The 18,609-nt window shown below is 36.7% G+C and overlaps 1 protein-coding gene across 1 annotated transcript; it reads right to left on the minus strand.

Annotated features, from left to right (window-relative positions):
- Positions 1–8,674: 8,674 nt before the first annotated feature.
- On the minus strand, positions 8,675–18,145 carry LOC109221089 (protein STICHEL-like 3). The gene is made up of 7 exons (XM_019385550.1): positions 17,650–18,145; positions 14,952–17,520; positions 13,820–14,039; positions 12,920–13,474; positions 11,225–11,819; positions 10,069–10,132; positions 8,675–9,034 (listed from the first exon to the last, which is right to left on the minus strand). Exons 2-7 carry the CDS (start codon positions 16,983–16,985, stop codon positions 8,942–8,944), a joined length of 3,561 nt encoding a protein of 1,186 aa, XP_019241095.1. The 5' UTR covers positions 16,986–17,520; positions 17,650–18,145; the 3' UTR covers positions 8,675–8,941.
- Between the last annotated feature and the right edge of the window lie 464 nt (positions 18,146–18,609).

Consider the following 18,609-nt stretch of genomic DNA (forward strand, 5'->3'; position numbering starts at 1 on the left):
TCTCTTAAGTGTGGTGAAATAGCTGATATACTGCTTGTTTCCTTTTGGATTTATCTTTGAAATTTTCCTTTTGCAGATGGTACAACTTGGCTCCACTAGACTGACCAAATCTGTGCTCCAGACTGCTCCAGAGGTCCTTAGCTGTTCTTGAGTAAATGACACTGTTACCTATCTCTTTTGTCAAGGAGTTAAGCAACCAAGAGGTAACCATGTCATTACATCTACTCCATAGTGGGTAATCCTTGTCATCCAACTTTGGTTCAACACAAGATCCATTGATAAATCCAAGCTTATTTTTTGCAGAGATTGCAATGAGTACAGACCTTTTCCATCCAGGAAATCCTCTACCATCAAATGTTGAGCTAACCAATGCCATTCCTGGAGTGTCGGAGGAATGCAAATGAAGAGGGTGATTGGAGTCATTTGTTGCTCCAGTGCTCGTTGATGCAGAAACTGTGAGATCAGTTGCAGCTTCTGTTCCAGGCATGATTCAGAGAAGGAGATGATGCTGATTAGATAAATATTCAGAGATTAGAGAAAATTTGTGAATGGATCGAGCTAAAACTGCTCTGATACCATGAAAGAAAAGCCTGAACTCGTGAAAATTTTCTCTGTATATTTATTCACTGAAGTACTGTTGCTTATATACAGCCCTATCTATAGATACAAAAAATGTAAATAAAATATTCCTATACACTTGTCCTATTTTCTATTGGCTAGTGGTATAACTAACTTAACAAAATTATTCTTTACAATGTGAGCATGTGCTCACTCACGTGTATCAGCATAATTAAAATGAATGGTCCAGATCTGTCTTTGTCTTCTAATCCAGTGGTCAAGATTAGAACTTAGGATTTGTATATCAGCGTAGAAGGGAGCGCAGGTGCGGTATCTGCCCGTTTAATGAAATCTCGCAGGTGCGAGTCCCCAGCCGCAGAAGTGGGATCGTAGGTGCGGGCCCATGATCGCAGAAGCAGAAATCGCTGGGCAGAAATATGAAAATCGAGGGTTTGAGTTCATAACTTGGAAAAATCAAATTTGGAGCTCGGGGTAGGGCGATTATGTGGGATTTTTGAAGAGTAGGTCATTGGGTAATGATTCCTAATCCCTTTTTGGTTGTATTTCATTAATCTAAGCTTAGTTTTATCATTTAGTTTCGGATTTGGGGTAAGAAATTGGGAGAATTGAGGAAAAGTTTCCCAACCAAGTTTTTGGGTTTGATTGGGTTTTAGTTGTCGGAATTGAGTGATTTTTGGACAAGTGTTCTCGTGAGTGAATGGGTGTTCTAAATTGGTAACTTTTACTCGATTTCGAGATGTGGGCCCGGGGAGAATTTTTGGGCGTTTTTCTAATTTCTCACCTTAGCTTTAAATTCATTAGTTAAATTAGTTGCTTGTTGTTTTATTTATGTTATGTAATTAATTTGATTAGATTTGGGCCACTCGGAGTTGGATACTCGTGGCAAGAGCGTGATTCCGGATTGAGTTTAAGCTGGTTCGAGGTAAGTGGCTTGCCTAACCTTGTGTGGGGGAACTCCACTTAGGATTTGGTATTGTTGTTATATGAATGCCGTGTACGTGAGGTGACAAGTGCGTACACGTGCTAATTGTTGGAAAAACCACGTTTTCATTAATTAAATATCCGTGTTTTTTTCCTTTTTGTTGAACATTACTTGTATCTTAAAGCCTACTACTTAGCTTAAGAAAGCATGCTTAAGTGATTTAGCCGTTCTACCTGCTTAAACTGTATATTAGATTCTGTGCAGCGTGTTTAGAATAGAAATCTCTGTTTTCTTGGTACGAACTTGAATAGAACTGTAGATTCTTTTCTTGAGACTGTTGTGTGTTTACTTTGGGACTACGGATCGGTACTCCGGGAGATCCCCCTGCACATTTATAATTGGGACCACGGGACGAGATCCCGGGAGATCCCCTGTACTAGATATTTACTTTGGGACTACGGGACGATATCCCGGGAGATTCCCCTGCACATTTACGATTCGGACTACGGGACGATATCCCGGAAGATCCTCTGCACATTTACGTTTGGGACTACGGGACGATATCCTGGGAGATCTCTTGTTGCTACCTCTATGTACTGAGCTATATTCTTTTCGTGATTTTATTCTTATTCGACTGTTAGTATTTTAATTATATTGTCATATTTCATATTGTTTTACCTTATTTTATATGTATATAACCAGTAGGGCCCTGACCTTCCCCGTCACTACTCGACTGAGGTTAGGGTTGGCACTTACTGGGTACCGTTGTGGTGTACTCATGCCCTTTCCTGCACATGTTTTTCGTGTGCAGATCCAGGTTCTTCTGCTCAGTCATTCTATCAGTGAGGCGGGCGATATCAGAGACTTCGAGGTATATCTGCCGCGTTCGCAGACCTAGAAGTCCCACTCTATTCTTCCCTTTAGCTTTAGACTTTCTGTATTTACTTTGATTAGACATTCTGGAGTTAGAACATTGTGTAGTTTCTATAGCTTGTGATTTCATGAGATTTCGGGTTTTGGGAGTTTTGTTTTAGTTTTGAGAGTGTGCATTGTATATGTCGAGCGGCATTTTCAACTCTTTTATTATGCTTTAATCGTAACTTGCCAGTTTCGTACTTTATTTCCTTTTTCAGCAATTTGTTAGGCCTACCTAGTCGTCGAGACTAGATGCCGTCACGATAGTTCACGGAGGGAGAACTTGGATCGTGACACAAAGTCGACCTCTCATCTTTACTTCTTCGAGATTAGACAGGATACTTAATGAGTACGCGTTGTTTTAGTACCCATGCTACACTTGCTGTGCATTTTTGTTGCACAGGCACATGTATCTCTAGTGGCCTAGTGGGCGTAGCAGCATGGTTGATAAGGAGACTTAGGTGAGCTGCACTTCTCGAGGCGACCCGCAGCCGGCAGAGTCTCTTCCAGATTACTGTATTTACTTTCTGTCCAATTTGTATTCTGGACGGTTGTTGTACTACATTGTTTCGTAGAGATAGCTCATGTACTCGTGACACCGGGTTCTAGGATGATTATGGGATATTCAAAATTAAGTTTGTTAAAGACTTCATGTTTATTTCTTTGAATTTCATTATTTATTATTTAATGTATAAAGAAAATAATTTCAACAAATACTAAATGGAAATTTAATTAACCTCTTGGTGTTGGCTTGCCTGACAGTGTGTCTAGCGCCATCACGACCCTTAATGGATTTTGGGTCGTGACATTCTTCTTCATGTTTTTCATTTTTGGATTTTAGTTTTAATATTTAGAAAAGGGATTGTAGGTTTCCAATAGGAAATATGGTGACAGTGTTAGCGGCAGTATTGGTGCTAGAATGCGGGATTAAAGTACTGAAAACAAAGAAGAGAAGCGACGGGTGGTATATGATTGCAGTGGAGATGGTAGAACCCGTTGAGTATGGGGTACTTTGAGGAGCGTTTGGTAAATTAGTTTATTAAAAAAAGGTAGGACCCACCAATTACACATGTCAAACTATAAAAGATTGATTAAGTGATGTGCCGATTATGTCATCGCGACTAAGTAACACGCTTAATTGGAGGAGTCTATTGATGTGCAAATAGTTGAGCTGGAGTGTTTAAATAGGAAAGCCCAAAGTTTTTGTACCGAGTTGACAAATGGGTACAAGTTTAAGTAGCTCAGAGGCCATTTTGCCTTGTTTTTAATTAAATAGTTAAATCTTATTGTTAATACATGTATTCTTATTTCATATTCTAGATTTGTGCAAAATTCAAATATGGGTATTATTTATCCTATATGGGGAATTTTATGTTGGGATTAATTATTTATTTATTCCTTTACATTAATCAAACATTGTATTGGTTGACACTTGATTAATCGAACGATCCCTAATTATGCAGAGTGTGACACTTGTTAATAGGTTGTGATGTTGTACCAAGTCTAAGCTAAGGACTTTGAGATAAGTGGAGACTTTACTCTCCAAATGCTCATTTTGACTAAATTTAACATATCAATTAGTTAAAAAATTGTGAGAAAAATTCTAATACTTATTGGACATTCATGTATATGTGGGAACAAGCGAGTACATAATCTTAAAGTTACAATTAAAATCAGATCACTTTGAGCTTCACTAATTTAGGGATCTTGTATGATTTTTCAAAGTTGCATCGCACAATGTTTCAGCTTCAATCACATTTCATATATATAATATATTGCATGTGTTCTATACTAATTTACAATTTCTCAATTGATCGCTTTATGTAAGTGAGTTAGCTATATAAAGGTAGCAATGATTGTTATTAAAGAAAAGAATGTTTATCACTATAAAAAGTACTTCTTACAAAAAAAGTTTAATCATTTGAAAAAACTAAGCCAAGTATTTATCAATCAATATATTTTTCTTTTGATCTTCTCAACTTATAGTTAGTTATTATGCATTTAGATACGTTTATTACATGCCTCTTGTTCTGTGATTGTAGACAGGGGCAGATGCACATGGGTAGAAGCGATATCATCCGACACTACTTTGTCGGAAAAAAATATTAAATATTTATACTAATATTCTGTTAAAATGAAGCAATATATAATAATGACACCGCTTTTTGACAAATAATACTTCTTGGTCCGTTGGTCATGCTTATATTTGGGTTTGTAAAGGTTCTAGGCTTAAGGCTTGACCGAAACATTCTATCTTTTAAACATCTTTGAGCGAGCATTTTGTTAAAAATATGAGGCTAAGGAGAATCAAACTTACACCTTCCTTTGCAATAATATTCAACTAAATCATTGGTCAAGGCTTTCAACTTATGAAGAAATGGTAAGATAATATTTATTTATTTATTACTATTTATATAAATACAACACCGCTTATAAAAAGTTCTGTGTACGCCTCTAATTGTAAAGACCTCGAATCATATAGTGTTTAGTTGACATATGACAAAAGAAATAAAAAAATTAAAGAATGATGAGAAATTGAGATTCATGAGATGTAGTAATTCTCCAATCGTCTGCTTTATAATCCTGCATTACAAATCTGCAAACTAAATAGTGAGGCAATAAAGTTCTTACCTTAAACTGATAAAATAGTTTATTTTTCATAATTAATATCCTTAACTTTGGCAAAATGGTTCATTATTCATAGTTAATATTCTCAACTTTGGCAAATGGTTCATTATTCATAGATAATATCCTCAACTAACTTATAGTTATTTTTAACTATAAATAGTACCAATTAACATGGCAATGCATAAGCAATTTAGCAGAAAATATTAGAGCATCACTTAGTTAACCAAATATAATTACTAGACCATGGCTGCAAATTTCTCTCGGTGTCTTTTCCGTTGGATTTTTGTAGGTTTTTGCTCGTATTTGGTTAGATTTTCCTCTTGCCAACCAAGCGGTTATTCACAAGCTGTTGCAACCTTCTATGAAAATCCTACCAGTCCCGGGAGTGGTAATATCTTGAAATGTCATTTGTTTCTACTCTCTTTTTTTATAAGACATGTAGTAGGTCTACTAGATTAAAATTAAATTAAATCTGCTTTAGATTTCAAATACAACTTTGAAGGTAAATTTTAATAGTTCAGTTATTGGCTAGCTATCTGAATTTCAGTTTGTTGGTGAGGGTTTGATTTGCTCTTGTAATACCCCTATAAATTTCCTCTTTCCTTCCCCTACATAATAAAGAAAATTATACGAATGGAATTTCGCAGATAAATGTTCACCGAAATGGCTTGACCAATATAGTCTTGATTTTACATACTTTATTAATGATTCTAGGGCTAAATGATTGAAAAACATAAACTATTCTTATCATTCTGTTCTAGGTGAAGCATGTGGGCTCGAAAATGACGTAGCAAGCGCTCCCTACAATGCAATGATCAATGGATCGTTTCTGCCAACGAAATGAACGCGGAGCCCGTTCTGAATGCTTCTACGATCCGAAGTTCTCGAGGAAATCAAGCTCTTTTTAAGTAAAGCTCTGGATGTGGTGCATGCTACCAGGTAAACATATTTTATGTGGCGAGCCACATAAAATGAATGAAATTTAACAAAGAAAGTTATATACCGTAAAATGGGTAAAAAAATAAAATATATAAAATTCTAAATCTCCTTATACGAGAAAATATAGGTACAAATTCCAAATATAATTTTTTTAGATCTTTTCGAATCTATTTGACAGAATTTCTGATTCCGCTACTGATCTTATAAATCCATAACTTTAGAATAAACGTACCTTATTTTGCATGAGATGACAAGGGATGAAACTCGAAAACAAAAGAGAGAATGTGCATGAATATTTTAATTTCACGCATAAATGCATGACATCTCTATAATATCGGCATTTTTTTCAGGTGTTGTGCACCCAAGACCAAAATCCGCATTGTTCAGGGAATCCGATAACAGTAACCCTTACGGATGAGTGCCCTGGAGCATGTAATAATGATCCAGTTCACTTCGATATAAGTGGAATTGCCTTTGGAAAATTAGCAAAGTCTGGTGAAGCTTCACAATTATATAATTCAGGAAGAATCTCAATATTTTATCAAAGGTGAGTTGTTCTACAAAAAACTAAAAGTTATTTCCTTTCTTCCATCTTATATGAACCCTTAATGTATTAATTTCTTTTATTTTTTTATTGGACCTTACAGGGTAGCATGTAATTACAACACAAATATCTTATTCAAGGTGGACAAAGGCTCCAATCCTAATTTCTTCGCAGTTACATCTGAAGCAGTAGATGGAGATGGTGACCTTTCTTTAGTTGAAATCCAAACAAGCAATTCGAGTTGGGTACCGATGCAGCGAATGATTGGGGCAACTTGGAGTGTTGGCATACAACCAAACACACAGAAACCTCCTTTTTCCCTCAGGCTCACTTCAGAAACAAAGCAGAGTGTCACTGCCCCGAATGTCATTCCAGATGGTTGGCAACCAAGATCAATTTACAAGTCAAATGTCAATTTTCCCAATAATCTATAGGGTAAAAGTAATTAAGAAAGGAACAATATGAGGGTACGATGTAGATTGTTGAATACCATTTATTTACCTACCCTACCAAATATGATTAATAAAGAAAAAATACCCTCTTTAATTTATTTTGAATATGTGATTCATTCTATTTCATGCCTTTTCTTTAATTTGAGCTTTCTAACAAAATAAAAATGACTGCTTACCTTTGTTGTAATTATTCTTTTTCATAGAAAGATGACGTGACAAAAACCCCAAATGGTCACATCTACTTCTTTAGTTCTTTATGTTTACGACAAAGAAGCAATTTTGGTCCAACAGGTCGAGAAATAGATGAAAGGAAAAAAAAACATTACCACCGTCCCTCACGAATTTTTATATTATTTTAAAAGGAACAAAGAAAAATCAAGTTTTCTTCACAAAATCTATTGATTTTAAGTTCCGTTCTTACTTATTTAGATTAGAGGAGATTTATAGTTTGAGAAAATGATCCTCTATAACCCTTAAAATAATTTTTTAATAGCTCATGTTTTTCCCCATTGACACGAAATGTCCCTCCGGCCCAAATATATTACATCTAATAGCCTGAAATGTCATTATTCATAAATTGTATAGTGACAGACTATTTTGTATATTTTTTGTATAGCGACAGTCTATTTTGTATATATTTTGTACAGTGACAGTCTATTTAGTATATTTTTGTATAGTGATAGTCTATTGTATATAAATTATACAGTGACAGTCTATTTAGTATATATTCTACGTTATGCATGCTATCTAAAAAAGAACCATCATAAAACTTCTACAATTCCAAAAGAGCTTATGGTTTCCTTGTTACCTACTTCTTAGCCGTTATTATTGTCTGAGAATAACCACGTTTATTATGCTCCGTTTAGATAGCAAATGACACCATTTTCCGAGAGGAAAAGAGATCAAAAATATGTAAGGGAACGAAAAAGATAATGTGTGATCTAAACATAAATCTTTTCTTCTTTTTTTTTAAGCTTGAATTTCTTTTATGATCTCACTATCAGATTTGGGGACTCGTTAACAATTTGTCATGTTAAGCTTACAATTTTTTTATCATAAATGTATGATATCACTCCTTTTCTTCTTCGTCCTCAGCACTTACGAGAGTTTACTTTTGGGGAAATTGCTATCAGTGATAGTGTGATGAAGGTGAAACAACTAAGCGTACTTATATGTATGGCCCAAACTCAATAATATTTGGCAATTTAAGAAGCAGGTATCTAGGAAATTTGCTGCACTTTCAGGTTTTTCAGTTGCTAGCCTTTACTATTGTTTTAGGCTATGACTTGTATGGGGTCATTTTGTGGCTACCGGGTGATATAAGTTTGGCCCGAGTGGCTAGAAATGAATATTGCTCTTTTAGTTTTGAATGCATAACTCTTAAGTTCCGCAATATGTTTCCAGAATATTTTTTTTTTCCAAACTACATCTTCAAAAAATGACCATTGAAACAAAAGTCTTAGAGCCCGTTTGGATTGGCTTGTTTTAAGTGCTTTTAAGCCATTTTGTAGTGTTTGGATAAAGTAAAAAAGTGCTTTTAAGCACTTGTTTTTAAGCTAAAATGACAAAAACAAGCCAAAAGCAAAAAGTTAGAATTCCTAACTTATGGCTTAAAAGCTATTTTGGCTTAAAAGTCACTTAAAACAAGCCCATCCAAACAGGCTCTTAACTAAGAATCCAACACATTTCACATCTGGTAAAGGAAAACTGGTTGCCAATAAAAAAATGTAGATGAGTCTTGCACATGAGATTACCCCCAAAACTATTTTAGACATCTAAAAGAAAAAGGCTAGAAACTAAAAGGCTATATTAATAATGTTACATCTTCCATTTTTCATGTTCTACTTTATTATTGGAAAAATGAAATTGACCCTCTTAACAAAGATTGACTTGAACAAATAGAATAACTAAAACTGAAAATCTGCCCCTAAGCTTTCTGATACATTCACTTTTGACTCACTACTACCTTGGAGACCTACCAGAGAGGCACTTCCCACAAGAAACCAACCTCAATAAGCTCTTTGGCCTCCTACTCCTTGTTTTCAATCGCGAAAGCTGCACCAATATATAATTCTTTTAAGTGATAACTTCAAATAAATCAGTACAGTCTGACTAAGTTTGCTTTAAATCAGTTTTCTTGAATGTGAGTTGGTGTCTCTACCAAATCATAAAACAAAAGCAACAAAAAACTACAAATGAAACCACTAGCACTAAACAGAAAATGGATTCACATCCCATTTACACACACCAAGACCATCTTCCTATTGATAAATATACCAAAACGAACATGAAACTGGCTGGAATATGCCAGCCTACTGAATTGGGTGTCGTAAAGCAACATGTCACTGAATAATACTATTTATAGCTATAGCCTGATATTATTTAAAGGCCTTCTATATTCAAATAAGTGACACCTTTTACAGAAAACTGGTTGTATTGGCTGCATTTTATAGTTTTAAGTTTTAACATCTCATACACTGCCTAAGCAACAGTGGAAACTATGAATATGCAATTGTCCCATCTATTTCCATTTTTGGGAAGGCAGAGGTGTTTGCTAAAAATTGCAGAATATTCAACAGGAGGGAATATTCTCAAAGCCATAGATTAGGCCAGTTACTTTGCTATTTTCTAAAATAACCGAAAAATTAGCTATTTCTAGCTTTGGAACTCAATGGATAATGGGCTCGCCTGTAACATGTGCCTACAACACATCCTGCGCTATACTCCCTTACCGAAGCCTATGGCATAAACCAGTTGCTTTCCTCCTCTCTTTTATTTTTTTTTTTTTGTGTGTGTGTGTGGTTGGGGGGGGGGGGGAGGTGGGTAAGAGATGTCTGCTCTTGGTCCATCATAACCAGGTAAATGGAAGACAAGGCAGCCAGTAAGGAAGCATCTTCATTTGACATGTGAGGAAGTTAACAATCTTCATACTTGCTTACAATTGCAGCTGTTTTCTTGCAGTATGTCAAGTTCCAATTAGTGGCAGAATGCAAGCAAATTATGTTGACATACTCAGAATCTAAGATGCACAGAAAATATTCAAGGACTCTTACATTCAAAAAGAAAATAGACTTTTGAAATCTGTTTACCTTTCGGCGGGTGATTCTTTTAGCCTTCCAGCAAAGCAAGCTCCTTGATCTTGGCTCTAATCTCCTGCAGAGAAGAAATATCACATTACTACATGAGAATCAGCAACTCAAACAAGGAACATTTACCCCTTTTCCAACAACAATTGAATGTTAAGTATAAACAGTTATACCTACTATAAGAACTATTTGATAGGAGCATCGTTCCAAATAAAAAATAAAAGTAACATTCCATATGTACAAGTGACCGCCATCCGAGCTTCAGTAAAATTGCTATAAGACAGATTTCGACCAATGTTGTTCCAGGGATAAGTATGAAAAGAGGAAGTTCTTTGAGTAGAAAGGTCCACTTTCAGCTTCATGTGGCGTTATCAAGGAACTATTATATATTTTATAATACTTGATAATTAAGAAAACTAGTAAAAGGTATTTATCAAAAAAAAAAAGAAAAAAGAAGAATTACAAAGGTATGGAATGATATATATAATACACATCTGTAGAGAGATGGATGATACAGAAACATGCAATTGCAATATCCTCTGCCTAACTAACTCGTAGTAGAAAATTGGTGCCAAGTTCATAACTTGCATGGACAATAGGCATCTGAAACTCGAGGAATGGTGTCTGTGCTTTCTGCTTTTAATTCAACTAATGATATCTACACATGATGAGTATAAAAAAAAAACTAAGTGGTGCCATATCTTCTGATGTTATACTTAAAGGTCAATCTACACTCTCAAAAAGTATAGATAGCTTGTAACATTTTCTACGGGGTCTTATAGTTGATAACTGGTGAAGGGACAAGACTAAGTTGGAGTGTGTGTATCTAGCATGTGTATCTCTCGATCCACTTACCAGTGAAGGATGGAGGGGCTGCTTCTGCTACACATTTCATATAACACAAATATTCACCCCTATATCTCCTCACCCAAGTAATGAGTAGGACATTCTCTAATCTTTTGCGCATCTGTAATACTATATAAAATCAAAACAACTTAAAGAAATAGTCCTGTTTTATGCCATTTAAATGGGATATTATCTATATCTTCAAGCAAATGAATGTGAAAATGGTTCAAGCAAATGAATGTGAATATGGTTATATATACAATCAGATATATAACGTGGTAATACAAGAAAGATGGGAAAAAGAGGTACATACAAATTCTCTTGTTCAAGCTTTTCAGCAATAGAAACAGCCTTGCGTTTTGACCAGCTACTTGGTTGCGTATATCCTTCTGCCTGCTGAATTACGTGGGCAAGAGATACCTTGCTCTTAACTAGGCTCAAACTCTGGCTTCTATCCCCTGATTTTCTTCGTTCAGGTATGGAGGTGGATGAATTTTTTGCTATAGACATTGTCCCTCCCGGCAAATCAGATCGTGTATTGTTGTCGATCTGACCATGGTGTTTTAATTCTCTTGGAGAAGCTTCCTCTTCAACTATCTCGCTATCACCTATTCCTCTTGAGTCAAGCTTTGCAAAAGCCAAACCTTCTCTGACATTTACTTGCGTCCTGGTGTTTTCATCAGGACCTGCCATTCTCACCCCATTACCATAAATGCCGGGGCTTGTACCTATATGAGATGCTGACAAGACCATTGGTCCAGCCCTGACGTCTTTCCCGGATTCACATCTGATTTCTACTGTCACTGGGGATCCAAGAACAGACTCAAAAGCTTGTAAAATATGACCCCTGAATTTCTCTACCTTAGATTTCGTCAGATGTGAGCTGAAGAGTAACTGCACTGTGGGAGCTGCAACGAAATTAGCAAATTAGATGAGCACACACACCGTCTACAATGAAGCCTCACTGAGCAGTATTTGATAGTTTTTTCGAACAAGATGTCAGGACAACAGCATAATAACCTAAAAATGCTTTGTACAAGGAAACAAAATTGCAGCATCTGTCCATTCAATTTTGAATGACAATATGACACACTGTACATGAAACATATCTTTCCAATAGAGTCCCTCCTTCCCTCTCTCATATGTCATGTGGAACATATGCAAAGCATATACAATTGCTACAAGTCAGCATGACCTTTTTTTTCCAAATGTTTGAATTACAGGAAGTCCAAAACTACAACAATTAGATGCCAGTCAAAAGGGTATCTTACAACAGAATGAATATGGACTTACAAACGGAACCAAGTTGAAAAGAGTATTACTCAGGAAGGCAAGCAATGCATTAAGTTTGTTAACATGGATGTAAATTAAGCAGGTAACCAAAAGATGTAAATCAGGAATGAGATAAAGAGAGTTTCAAAAGAATGAGGGAATAAGAATGAAGCACTAAAAACACTCTTGGAATAGCAGCCTGCTACTACAGCAGCTGCAACAGGGCTTTCAAATGAAGTGCTCAAACCATATGCATGTCAAAATGTGCCCACTTTATGTTACTACGTTCCAAGTCAAATCCACCTCCCCCACAAAATAGCAAGTTTAACATCCTAGACATCTGTAAATATACGCTCATGATCTCTATTAACCAAGAAACCAACGAATATATCCAAGAAACTTGAATAGACAGGGTTGTCCAAGAAAGCCCAACCAACTTCTTTTTTTATGGTCCAGATTTTTTTCTGAATAAGAGAAAAGAAGCTTTTCTTGGATCCACTCCATAATCGTTTCTTAAAAGAGTGCAGGCCCATAATAATGTTAAAAATAACCAAGATCTGTTTTAGCTAATGTTAATGTGTTAAACTGATCTAGCCGAGAAAACTTTTCCAGTTTTGACCTGCTGATTAAACATGCAGTTGAAATGCACAAGCAATGAAAATAATTAAGAACAATTCACTAGTCATGACCACAAGATATAGCTAATGATATTTGTAAGAGACCTAAACGAATGTACCTGCTCCAAAGCTGAGTGAGGTAAGCTTCCCTTCTCGATACATGAACTCTTTTAAGCCATTTATTTCGATATTTTGAAGCACTTCTAACCATATTTCTTCAATATCACGGTGCAACTTATCAGGAAGCTGGCCACTGCTCATTGGATTTTTATCACTAGAGACGCTATAAGCCTTCTGAGCAAATACTCCAGCTCCATTATGCCCTTTTCCACCAATGCAAATACCTTTCATCCTGGGGTCAGAGTAAATATCACCAGAACTTCCAGCTTGAAAGTTTTCTACCCTACCTTTTGTGTCTTTGTGTGGCAAGTCAGCATGCTCAACATTACTTTTCCTGGGTCTTTCTGTTCCCCCTGCATTATTCAAGCCTAGTGGACTTTGAATAAAACTAGTGTCTGCAGAGGAATTGGGCAACATATACTGCTGGTCTGGAGCAAGTTGCAGCAATGCAGCTGTAAGCCAGGTAAGTCTGTCATTTGACATTCTCAGCTGCTTTTCAGCTTCAGATAGTGTTTTCAGAGCTTGACGCAATTTTTCCATATCCTGTTTTGATACTGCAACCAAAGAACAGAGGAAAGTAAGATCAAGTTGAACCTGGAGAACAATACGATTAAGATGGCATGTAAAGTCTGGAAGTTCCTGTGAGATTTTATCGAAAGAGAATGAGAAGGCAATTAGTTGACTTGAGGAACGTGATATAAGATTCTAGTGGCAAATTGCTTGGGAAGCCATGTTGATTAACTTCATTTGCAAGACTTATAAAGGGAAATGCAATGATGTACTGCCTGGCAATCATGAGCTGTTTGCCAGTAGTTTATTATCCAGTATCATATGGATCTATCAAGCAGGAGAACGAATAACTCATTTATTACGGAATAACCAAATTATGGAGCACTTACATGCTTGGCGGCGAAAGAACTTCCTCCGAGGCCTTTCTTTTGTGAAGTCATAGCTCCCTGCAAGTATATCAGTTATGACTGTAGCAAGTTGCGACATTAAAGCTAAGGGTTCGACACCAGATTCCATGATCTCCCTCAAATGTTTCACCGTATTAACAGTGTCTGCAGATAACGCCAAGTCAAGTAGGTCCACTAATTTCTCATCAGATATAAGTCCAACCTGTAATAGCGGTCAAGTCATAAAAAAGTTATCAGAATGTTTGATTTACATATATAAAATTAAGTTAACAGGCAACTTTGAAAGAAGATGAAGCAAAGCTTAGCCTCTACGGAGAATAGCATAATTTTCCATAGAAGTCATCCATAAAAGCAAGTGGAAGTAATTCTAATAAAGCAGATTCCACTTCTTCATCAGAGAACAATATCTACTAAATGCCTTTCTAAATTGCTCGATATTATTATGCAACACGCAATTACAAGTCCATTAGAGGCATTTTTGGTTCTATAGGAAGCTTAAAGTACATTCGAATGTGCGCCAAGGCTTCTATCATATAATTGGATAACTTGTTAAATTTCACATTCAAGATCCCTAATGCTTCAGCAGCACTGTAAACTGATACTTAAACCTCTTACAGTTAAAACATGATATCCTCTTACGAAAGACAAGGCGCATTCCTGAAGTGAAAGATCATAGTTTAATTAGCCTTAGACACCTAACTTCCTCATTTGGCTAAAGCTTTTTGCTAAAAACTTATGAAACCAAACGGAAGTCAATATCTGCCACCCTCTTGGTGAATGCATACTTTAAGGTAAAAAGAATGAAAAACTAAAATCTCCTTCAAACGCTGTGAAGGTCTATGTCCACCTGATAAAAGATGCAGTATGATAAATCAAAGCATGTTCAGTAATCTCCCATTGAGGAAAGGGAGCATGAAAGAAAACAAAACTCTTGCACAAAAATTTTGAACTTTAATTTGGACATTCCATGCATACATTTGCAAATAAAATAAGGTTAAAGTGAGATCATTAGATAAATAATATAAATGCTTTAGCAACAAAGTATGAGATCTTGGTCTGCCAAGCAACAAGAAGTTCCTTGGCTTTTGATCAGAGAAAATGCCAGAAAACGCACCAGCTCCTGCACAAGAGGAACAGAGATTCTCTGCCCAAGCAAACTCAATTGCTCAAGAGTCATTTCAGCATCTCTCAACGATCCATCTGATCTCGATGCAATAAGCTTGAGTGCGTCCTTATCGATTTCAAGATCTTCTTTGGTTGCTATCCATTGCAAAGTATAGATGATATCCGGATCCTTTAACTTGGGAAAAAAGAATTTCTGGCACCTAGATATGATTATATGAGGCAAGACATCAAGACTTGAGGATACAAGCATGAAAATGACTCGCCTAGGGGCTCTATCGACAACCTTTAGAATAGCACTCCAACAATCAGGTGACAGTGTGTCACAATCATCAAAAATAAAAACCCTATACTGGGATGGCAGTTTGGAAACAATCATATTATCAAGAAGATCCATCATATTCTCAAAATCAAAATTACTGACAGGACCTATTTCCCTTATATTCCGACTCCTTCCCATATCATGTGCAACGCAAGAATCACAAAACCCACAAGGCTTGGGATGCTCAATCGATTGGCAATTTAATGACCTTGCAAATATGCGGGCACATGAGGTCTTTCCTGTTCCATGGGGCCCATAGAAAACATAAAGCAAGCCAACCTTTCTCTTAACAGCAGCATTTGAAAGAGCTTGTGCAACTAAATTCTGTCCTACCAGATCCCGGAAAGTTCTTGGCATATACTTTTGTGTTAGACTCTGGTGCCTACTATTGCCACGCCTACGAAATTTGTGTTGCTGACCTGATCTAGCTTCCGAAGCAAGATCCGAGTCAAGTTCTTGCTTTAGCAAATTGTCAGCATAGATACCCAACTCTCCCGAATAATTGTGAACCCAAGCAGGATTGTCTGTACTTCCCTGAGAATTTGAAGCATCCAGTAGTAAAGGCAACGCCTCTGCCTCAGATTTACTAGATGAACTCGAGTATTCGGACATTATTGGCATATCACCAGAGTCCCTCCCTCTGTGACCAATACCACTTCTTTTTGACCTTGGGTCAGACAAACCACAAGATAAGCTCTTACCTGCCATGTCAAGAAATGATTTTCCCCTATGATGAATCCTTGACCAGTTCCAAGGAATTCCACATCCATTCCTTGGAGCCCTTGTCACATTCTGGTTGGCATACTCTTCGTAGCACTCTTCTGCTTGATATTTTTGGTGAGCTGAAGCTTGACCTAATGAATTTGAGGCCACAGACATTTCATTGTGGGCAAGCGCATCTCTTGAAGGAACAGAAGCCCGAGCTCTTCTTGCCCGTCGAAACTTGCGCTGTTTTACTCTGCCACTGCCATAGCCACGAGTGGTTGCCTCCGCTTGCGCTGCAAATTTCTCATTACGAGTTTGCCTTCCATGAGAAGAAGCTACCTCATCACTGTCCATTGGAACATTATTTAATTGCTCAGAGAGGGTCCTTATTCGATCATCACGCCTCTGCCTCTCTATTTCATTGCTAATTCTATCCCTTAGTTCAGAGTTCTCTGAAACAGTATTGTGAACCAAATCATCTGGACGCTCATCCTTGAAGTCAGTTCCCAGATTCCTACCGCTTGATTCTTCTCTCCTAACTCTCCTCCGCTCTCGAATTCCACTCTTGCTACTTCGGTCACTTGGAGCCCCTGCTACTCGCTCAATATTAATCTCTGCAGAAGCGACTCTAGATGACGATCGGCCAGCTAAAGGAGGTGAGCTTCCAGATAAACCTCTAGCATCCCTAGACCGGTCTATGCCTAGAGACTGCCTGCCACTGCTGACAACAGCATCCCTCCGTTCACTTGTTTTAAGAAGGGCATCGACAACAGAAGGAGAATGCCACGAGGGTGGACTTGCAGAAGGATCCCTCAACGACCTCGACCTCTGAAGGACAACAAGCTCCCTCATAAGGGACCTGTCACCCAAGATGGGGCTCTGCTTATGCATGTGGTTCTTCAAATGAATACAATTTGTCAAATGTATGTGGTTTCGTAAGTGATCACTAATGTTTCCATTTGCATCCTTAAGAATCCGGTCACGGACAGCCCTGGTCATGATCAGTACATATATTGATCCAAAAACGGAAATATTCTTGAATTATGACTAGACTTCAACCAATGCATCATTCTCTCTCCAAATCTTCTCAATTATGCCCGAAATAAAGAATCCAACTTTAAAAAGCCTTCCAAATTCACCAGTAAAATCTCATTATTAACACCCCAGAACCAAGTAATAATGACCAAATCAAACTCAATTCCTCAAAGATTCACCTTCCAAAACTATCAACCACACCGGCAACTCTTATACACCTTCACAATTAACCAATCTCACGTCCAGTGACTGCTAAAATTCCCAAGCAGAAAAATCTTAAACCAAATCATTAGGCAATAAAAATCCAATTAGCCAGTTGCAACTCTTGCTTACTACCCAACAAAGAAAACAAAGCAAAAACAAAAACCCATCTCAACTATAGCATAAAGAGTCCAACAAGAAACTGTCCACACCCCAGTATATTTAACTCAAATACTCACAGACACCAAACAGTGATTCGACAATAACAAAGCAGCCCACTTTTCTTCTTGAAAAATACCTGAATTAACCAACCAACACTTTAAAGCTTTAAATAGCTTAGTAGAAGTAAAGGGTCACTGTATATTCTGGCTGAATGGTGGTAATTAAAGAGAAAGCAAAGATGAGAGAGAAACACTACATTACTCACCTGAATCAAGAGAGAAACTAGTTGTTCTAGTGGCTAAGGAGCAAGTGACCCGTTACTATCATAAAAAGGTCTTTGTTTTTGGTTTACTTTTTTCTCAGATCTCTTTGTATACCATAGTTCACATGAACTTCACGAGGGCTTCCTTCAAGAAAACGATAGAAGTTGCCGCTCACCTCACAAACACACACACACACACACACACACACACAGAGAAGAGCATGTGCATATGCGAGTATAAACGCTGTTTTAATTACTGTGTATTTAAATGTATTTGTTTTGCATAAATTGAGACAACCAGTTATGAGCTGAGCAGAGCAGAAAATGGGTAGTGTTAATTTTTAGTAGACCAGAAGAGAGAGAAAGATTCGTGGGTGTTTGTGAAATTGTAAGAAAAAGGAGGGGCTAGAGAGAGAAAATTAGCAGAGCGACAACAGAACTATGTAAATGTTACTGATAGAGATAGAGAAAGGGAAGAATCTTGGAAATTTTGCTGAGGAATTTGGGTACACTTTTGCAAGAGAAAAAGGAAAAAGAGTTCATTTTTGTTTTTAGCATCAAATAAATATTAATGATTGTTGGATTTTGAATTAAAATCTCTTCTCTCTCTTTTTCTAATGGTATTTTTTTTTGGCGTCTTTTAACATGATTTGCTTAATAATTAAATCATCATAGATTTGATTCTCCAACTATATGGTTATTAAGATGACAGTTAAGTCGGAGTAATAATACAAACTTAGAAATTGCAACAAGAATGCATATTTAAGGAAGAGCATACATATTTTTCTTATAGGGAGAATGTCTTTTTTTTCATCCTTTTAACCGGAAATATAGTCCTTTTTGTATTAATTATACTTAGTTATTTCTTACACATTAAAGAGCTTTTATATAATATTGTTTTTGTTCATTTTTACTTGTTCATTACACTAACAATATATTTTTACTTTTATTTATTTATTTTAG

This window comes from Nicotiana attenuata, unplaced genomic scaffold, assembly GCF_001879085.1.
Source record: "Nicotiana attenuata strain UT unplaced genomic scaffold, NIATTr2, whole genome shotgun sequence".
NCBI classification, from domain to species: Eukaryota; Viridiplantae; Streptophyta; class Magnoliopsida; order Solanales; family Solanaceae; genus Nicotiana; species Nicotiana attenuata.